At 40.8% G+C, this 7500-nt stretch overlaps 2 protein-coding genes across 2 annotated transcripts in view; one reads left to right on the forward strand and one right to left on the reverse strand.

Moving 5' to 3' along the window:
* etfdh (electron transfer flavoprotein dehydrogenase) overlaps positions 1-4449 on the forward strand; it is a 9697-nt gene extending 5248 nt beyond the window's left edge. The window contains exons 7-14 of the mRNA XM_027154679.2: positions 145-291; positions 916-1056; positions 1671-1814; positions 1905-2073; positions 2152-2334; positions 3229-3450; positions 3847-4042; positions 4131-4449. Of these exons, the coding sequence (XP_027010480.1) occupies positions 145-291; positions 916-1056; positions 1671-1814; positions 1905-2073; positions 2152-2334; positions 3229-3450; positions 3847-4010 (1170 nt within the window). The 3' untranslated portion in view covers positions 4011-4042; positions 4131-4449. The remainder of the gene's footprint in view (positions 1-144; positions 292-915; positions 1057-1670; positions 1815-1904; positions 2074-2151; positions 2335-3228; positions 3451-3846; positions 4043-4130) is intronic.
* The window catches only part of ppid (peptidylprolyl isomerase D), a 7158-nt gene continuing 3785 nt past the window's right edge, over positions 4128-7500 (reverse strand). Inside the window, exons 8-10 of the mRNA XM_027154680.2 lie at positions 6236-6322; positions 5406-5448; positions 4128-4980 (exon numbers count right to left, since the gene is read on the reverse strand). Coding sequence (XP_027010481.1) covers positions 4892-4980; positions 5406-5448; positions 6236-6322 — 219 coding nt within the window. The 3' untranslated portion in view covers positions 4128-4891. The remainder of the gene's footprint in view (positions 4981-5405; positions 5449-6235; positions 6323-7500) is intronic.

A 7500-nucleotide genomic window follows, 5' to 3' on the forward strand; every position in this document is an offset into this window, starting at 1 on the left:
TTTAAAGATCAAGATTTGGCAATTTCTTACTCCATCAATCAGTCTCAAAATAAAATCGTAGACGGACGGATATAGAGAGAGCGAGACGGCGTATATACGGACACTGATGATATTTTATAACCACGTGTGTCTGTCCGTGTGCAGGATGTGTTTGAACGAGGCATGGAGCTCCACGCTAAGGTCACGCTGTTTGGTGAAGGATGTCACGGTCACCTCTCCAAGCAACTCTACAGACAGTTCAACCTAAGGGAGAACTGCCAGCCGCAGACCTACGCCATCGGCCTCAAAGAGGTGACTGACTCGCATTCGGATCTTTGTTGAAAATTGACAAATGAATCGCTAAGAGTATAAGAATCACACTCAGACCAAAGCGATCGGTTCGAGGGCATGTGAGGAACCAATCCCGATTAAATTCGAGTGTGAGTCAAAGCGATTTGATACCGAATGGACTCGACTACTGGAAGTAAATCAAACATTCATTTTTTTTTTCTCTCGGATGGAACCCAAGGCAAACGGTCCGAGACCTCGAGCATCCGAGTAAGTCTAAGGCAGCCTCGAAGCCTCGATTCACTTCCAATTCATGAGTGCATGAGTCGTTTGCAGTGAGAAAGTGATTTGATTCTGAATCAATCAACTACAGAAAATGAATCAAAGATCGATTCTTTTTGTTTTTAACCAGTTTGTGATCATCTGAGTAAGGTGGCCTTGTTCCACTTCCAAGAGAACCCAATCATGATTCAATAAGAAAGTGATTCGATTCTGAATCAATACGACAAAGTTTTTTTGGACAGATGAACAAAAACGTGAACGTCGGATGGATAAACAAAACATTTTTAATAAGCAAGTGTTCGCTTCAGCGTTTGTAACTGAATGGAGCTTTTACATGTGCACTAACACACTCCATTTTCTCCCCAGCTGTGGATTATCGATGAGAAGAAATGGCGCCCGGGTCGAGTAGAGCACTCTGTGGGCTGGCCTCTGAACAGGAACACGTACGGAGGCTCCTTCTTGTATCACCTCAATGAAGGAGAGCCTCTGGTGGCCCTGGGCTTAGTGGTAGGTTAAAAGAATGAACTAGAAATTGAGTCGAACCCCTTGTTCTTTTTTTTTTTCTTACCGTTTTTGAACCCTGAGCTCTGCACAGGATGGATGGGTGGATACGTCAATTCTCCCCAGTATTTTTCCTTATTGGTATTTAATCCCTTAATTAATTTCCGTATTCCCAACGGTATTTTTAAAAACACATATTTTACTTAAGGAATTATTTTATCAAACCGTAGTTTAGTAAAGACTCTCGTTCTGTTAATTAATTTTTTTATTTAACCTATTTTGTCCATATTTGAAGGGTGTGTGTCAGATTTGTGCCCACGTTTTAATACAGCCCACACACACTTATAGAGTGGCTTATATCATGCTTTTCTATTATTCTTATTATTTTTATTATTATGGCTTTTATATTATAAATTTGCCTCATTTACCAGGTTTAATTTATTTAGACAATAAGCTGAAAAAAATAAAGACCCCTGCTGATGAAACACAATGAGTCCCTTCTCCCTCTGTGTGTGTGTGTGTGTGTGTGTGTGTGTGTGTGTGTGTGTGTGTGTGTGTGTGTGTGTGTGTGTGTGTGTGTGTGTGTGTGTGTGTGTGCGCGTGCACATGCACTCTCCCAGGTGGGTTTGGACTACACTAACCCTTACCTGAATCCGTTCAGAGAGTTCCAGCGCTGGAAGCATCACCCATCCGTAGCTCCCACTCTGGAAGGAGGAAACCGGATCGCTTACGGAGCCAGAGCTCTAAACGAAGGAGGCTTTCAGGTACCTCAGGAGTCTCAGTATTTGAACCTATTTATTTATTTGTTTGTTTGTTTGTTTGCCTGCCTAAATTAACTATGTCTCCCTCCACAGTCTATACCAAAGCTGACGTTCCCCGGCGGTGCTCTGATCGGCTGCAGTCCCGGCTTCATGAACGTCCCCAAGATCAAAGGGACGCACACGGCCATGAAGAGCGGCATGTTGGCCGCAGAGGCCATCTTTAACAAACTGACAGACGAGAACCTGCGATCCGAGACGGCAGGCACGTGACCCGAAGCTACACGGAAACACAAAACATACAGGATATGAAGCTAACCAGAGTTTGTCGCTTTTCTATTAGGTATCCACGTTCCTGAGTATGAGGAAAATTTGAAGAATTCCTGGATCTGGAAGGAGCTGCATGCCGTGAGGAACATCCGGCCATCGTTCCACAACTACTTTGGGCTCTATGGGGGGATGCTGTACACTGGAATCTTCTATTGGATACTGAGGGGGAAAGAGCCATGGACACTAAAACACTGTGGTGAGAAAATAACACTTAAAATTGAATGACACGTTTACAGTATTTTCCGCACCATAAGGTGCACCGGATTATAAGGCGCAGTCTCAATTACGGGGTCTATTTCTGTACTTAACCCATACATAAGGCACATGCTAAAACATACGGTCTATAAAAAAGGTAACAGAAGCAAAACAGTGAGTTTAGTTGAACTTTATTCTACTATTTAACAACACACACACATTAATTTTTAATCAATCTTCTCCCACAAATCCATCAAAGTCCTCATCTAGTGTGTTTTCTTAACTCGGCGCAGTACATTTTCTTGCTTCCTCCACTTCCGAACCATAGATACATTGATGTTGAATTCTTTCAGATGCTCTATTCCCAATTACAACCACGTAACTGATAGCCTGTAGTTTGTATTGTGCCTCATAAGCATCTGATTTTTATTGGCGGATGGCAAACCAACTTATGGTGCATTTACCGCCACCTACTGGACTGGAGTGTGGAGCGCAAAATGGTCAGGAAGAAACAAATGTTGTTTTGCAACATACCGGTAGTTACCTACCGGAGGCATGGCGGAGGTAAGCGTACGTACTGTACGTATTACGTAATGTTCTCTGATTGGTTTATCGCTGCCAGCGTACATAGTGTATATTACTTCTCTGTGTCGGCGGGAAACGGTCCGACAGTCAAGTGGCACGACATTTTTACAGATTTTTGGAACTCAGTGCACACATACAGTAAGGTGCACCGAATTATTAGGCGCACGGCCAATTTTTGAGAAAATTTAAGGCTCTTAGGTGCGCTTTATAGTGCGGAAAATACGGTAACTTTTTTTTCCTTAAAAATATTTAATTCTTAAATAGTTTTTTTTTAGTATAGCAGCACACTCATTATTATTTTGTTTTGCAGGTTTGGACTCTGCCCAGTTGAAGCCAGCGAAGGACTGCACACCCATCGAGTACCCGAAGCCTGATGGGAAAATCAGCTTCGATCTCCTTTCTTCAGTGGCACTGAGCGGAACCAATCACGAGCACAACCAGCCTCCTCACCTCACACTGAAGGATGACAGCATTCCTGTCTCGCAGAATCTCGCCATCTACGACGGCCCTGAACAGAGGTTTTGTCCTGCAGGTGCGTTTGTTTTTTTTGTCTTTAAAAGTCTAATAATCTATTTTCTTTTTAATATTCCTTACTTTTATAAATAACCTGTAGGATATGAGTTTAAAAAAGATTTGTGAACATGAGCCAATCTTACTTAACGTACCTTTTAGCGGCTTATAGTACGCTAAGTCAGCTTACGCCACAGAGCCGTCAAATCCTAACACCTGATTGGTCAGTAGGTGTTGATCGATCTTCTGTGACAATAGTGCTGTTCATTCAAACCCTCAGTGTTTTTATAGTAATGGCTCTGTCACAGAGATTCATGTTAATTTTATTTGTTTAGTAAAACAATTAGGCAAGAAGAAATCGTCAGATGCGATTTGACGCGATCTTTAGATTTTTGGCTGTTTTTCCTTTTCTTCCCAGGTGTGTACGAGTTTGTTCCTCTGGAATCAGGTGAAGGTATGAGGCTACAGATCAACGCACAGAACTGTGTGCACTGTAAAACGTGTGACATTAAAGATCCCAGCCAGAACATCAACTGGGTCGTTCCTGAGGGCAGCGGAGGGCCAGCTTACAACGGCTTGTGATCGCGTGTTAAATTCCCTGTGGTTTTATTCAGGCACGTTTTTCTCTCTCTCACACACACACAAACTTATATAAAAAAAATATATTTAAAAAAATAAATAATAAAATCTGTGTGCCTACAGGTCGGAATAATCACGTTCACCATGATGGGAACATTTGTGTGTAATCATCATGACTCGAGTGGCGTTAATTGTGTTGACTGTACGTTTAATCGACTTGTACGGTTTGAAAGCGTCAGATTTCAGTAAGGCCTTTTTTCTTTCTTTAATAAAAGGTTAAACGTTTAACCAAGTCAGGTGAAACGCACACATGCAGATATGGGCCAGATGCCTGTATGTGAAATGAGCATATAAGCTAACAGCAGTTTACCTCTGTGGCCTTGAGGTTTGCACTGTATATAAAGACAAACTAGTAGAATAAACTCATTTTACCAAACCACAAGCATCTGTTTTATTCTGCCTTCTTAAAACACCACATTTATTGTCAGTGAGGTCACATCACCACAGTCATCTAATTAAGATCAAAGAAACAAAAAGATTTTCCTTTTAGACTTTGAATTGATCTCAAATAAATATAAAGACAAAAAAGACAATAGAGCCAAGTCAGTTTTCTGATTAAATAAAGAATTTTAACAGTAGTTTAGATGCAATCGAACGTCTGACCCTCACGTTCACACAGATTCAAGTATTGTATGCTAACTATAATGGATCATGATCTCTTGATACCTCCTTCTGTAAGCTGTGCATCTTTATCAGGCTGGAGATCTCCGGCTCTAACTTTTTTCCCTGTGTTTACTCGTATAACTACATGATCGATGGTTGAGCGAAGAGCCGTGAGCTGATGTAGAGCCGCACGTAGTCGTGGCACGTCGCTGCTGCGTCCTTTACGCAAACATCTTGGAGTAGATCTTCTTTTCTCTTTCTTTTTCTTCCTTCACTTTTTGCTTGACCTTCAGCATCTCGTTTGCAATAGCTGTAAGGAATATTAAGTGAATGTTGTAAGGAGCGTGAGCGTGTTGCCACATAACATACGGTATGTCTATCAGTCACCTCGCAACAGCATGCTCATATGACCAGCATGTTATTTAGAGATTTTAACTACACAAAGTGGGACCTCTGGTGTTTAAAGAGTGTTATTACAATAATGTATGATAAACAGAATCTCGTGCATTGTCACGTCTTGGTATCGTTACGCTCGGACGCTACACCCTAAGAAATCTGTAACAAGTCGAATCGAAATTGATCCATGATTGAAGACGGTCTATCAATCTGAGACTGTTGAGGAGAATAACAGAGCTGATAATGGAAGCTTCAGATGACCCACATTGCTGAACCCCAGATGAGCTGAAATCTAAAGAAAACCCAGGGGGCGAAACCGAGCTGGAAGTTTCATCTTACCTTTGTCATCTGGTGCGATCTCCTGCGCTTTCTTCAGATCGATCTGTAATTTGATAAGAGGAAAAGATCGATGTCAGACGTACGTCTCTACAGGCGTGTTAAATTGGATGAATAAGCTGTGATCTGACTGAACGGTAGCCTGACGTCGTCTTTGCCCTGAAAACAATTACATTTAGCAGACACCCTTATCCAGAGTGACTTACAATTGTGCAATTGATTGTTAAGGGCCTTGCTCAGGGGCCCGGCAGTGGCAGCTTGGTCCTGGGGTACAAACCCATGACCTTCCGATCAGTAGTCTAACACCTTCACCACTGAACTACCACATCCCATCAACGGTTAAAAAAAAAGTCAAAAGTGACCAACGATCATGGATCGAGATCGGATCAGGAACTTCTATGATGAGATGAAAGCATGCGATTTGATTAAACTCTTCACATAGACAGTATTTACTCTGTATGAATCGTATCCACGTGCGATGCTCTAGCCTGCTTAAACTGCAGTCAGAAAATGCTCTGCGGCTTTATTTATTTATTTAGGTAAATATGAGCTGCTAAACTGAGCTAAAGCTTCAGAAGCGTCTTCAGGACACCTGAACAAAGAGAGAAAACTGTTTGCAGCGTTCTCTGGCCATAAGCTTCATCACCTTTTATGGCTGCAGACAGACCGGCTCTCACCACTTCGGCGTCAAGATTTCAAACTATCTGTTCTTTAAAACAATCTCAAGAGTTCTAACGAGAAAGGCTTGTTTCATGAGCAGCACAGATTTCAGTGTGTGTTCATTCAAACAACCGAGATATAAAGAGCTCAGTGTGTGTAATTATCTTTCATACCATGGCCTTGCTGAACTCCTTGAGGCCTTGCCAGGCCTGCGCTCTCCTGAACAAAGCCTTAGCAAGGTTCTTATTCACCTCCAGAGCCTGTGAGGAAAATAGTGAGCAAACATGAATCAGATCATCGCAGCATCACTGAAGCTTCTGATTAACCTTCGATTCAATAAACGGAGCCACGGAAATCTTTTAAGCAGAGACACGGAGAGAAAACGAACAAATAATTATCGTGCCAAACTTGAAGAACATTCTGGCTAAACTGTGACGCTTCATCGTTGATAATATCTGCAGGTTTATGATATCAGTTGAGACATACTGCCTCTCAAAAACAGGTCAGAAACATAGCCAGGTCTTAGCTAGCTATCTTAGCATTATTATGTAGCAAACATTAGCTTCTTAAGAATTAAGTAAAAGTAAAATAAGCTTTGTTAGCTTGCTGAGTAGAGTTTAGCCATTTTTAAGCCAGCTAGCAACAAATCCTGAGGTAAAAATTATTAGCTTTTACAGTTATTACCCGAATACAATTTGCTAAAAAAAAAAAATCCACAGAAACATATGTTAGTTAGGTAGCTAATTAGCCAACTACAATTTGAGCATTTTCTAGCCAATCAGAAAAATGAATAAGGAAATATTCTGGAACAGTGTTTTAACCGTACTGACAAGCTAGCTAGTGGCTCCTAAAACAATCCTGGGGTTTAAAAAAAAAAACGTATTCGGTAATATAATAAACCTGGCATGCATTAATTAGTAATTCTTAAAAACAAAAACATTTAGATTTTAATAATTAAAAGTTTTAAGAAAGCTTTGACCGCTAAACTAACTAAAAAAAATCTGAAAAATTGTTTCTAGCTAGGTAAGTACAACATTAGCCAGTTATGTGTGTGTTCTTGAGAAATCCTGAGGTAAAAATATTAGCTTTGATAGGTAGCTAAGTAGAATTTTAACTATTTTCACCATCGAGCAAGAAGTCCCAAAGAAATCCTTTGGTAAAACATTGGCTTAATGCAATTAAAGACGTACATGGCCACTAGATTGCGTGGTAAGTTATTTCTTTTTTTAAATTATTTTAAACACTACAATATATTTCTCCTGCTGTGTAACACCCTAAACCAGACTGTACCTCTTTCCTAATCGTTAATATTCTCTCTCGTATGAGATTTATTCCCTTATCATGTAGCCGTGTTAGCAAAACCATTTTAGAGAAAGTAGCTCAGTGAATAAAAGCATGAACATTCGAGCTCTTTGCGCAGGCTTAAACCTTTAAACTG

Source organism: Tachysurus fulvidraco, chromosome 17, assembly GCF_022655615.1.
Source record: "Tachysurus fulvidraco isolate hzauxx_2018 chromosome 17, HZAU_PFXX_2.0, whole genome shotgun sequence".
In the NCBI taxonomy this organism is placed as follows: Eukaryota; Metazoa; Chordata; class Actinopteri; order Siluriformes; family Bagridae; genus Tachysurus; species Tachysurus fulvidraco.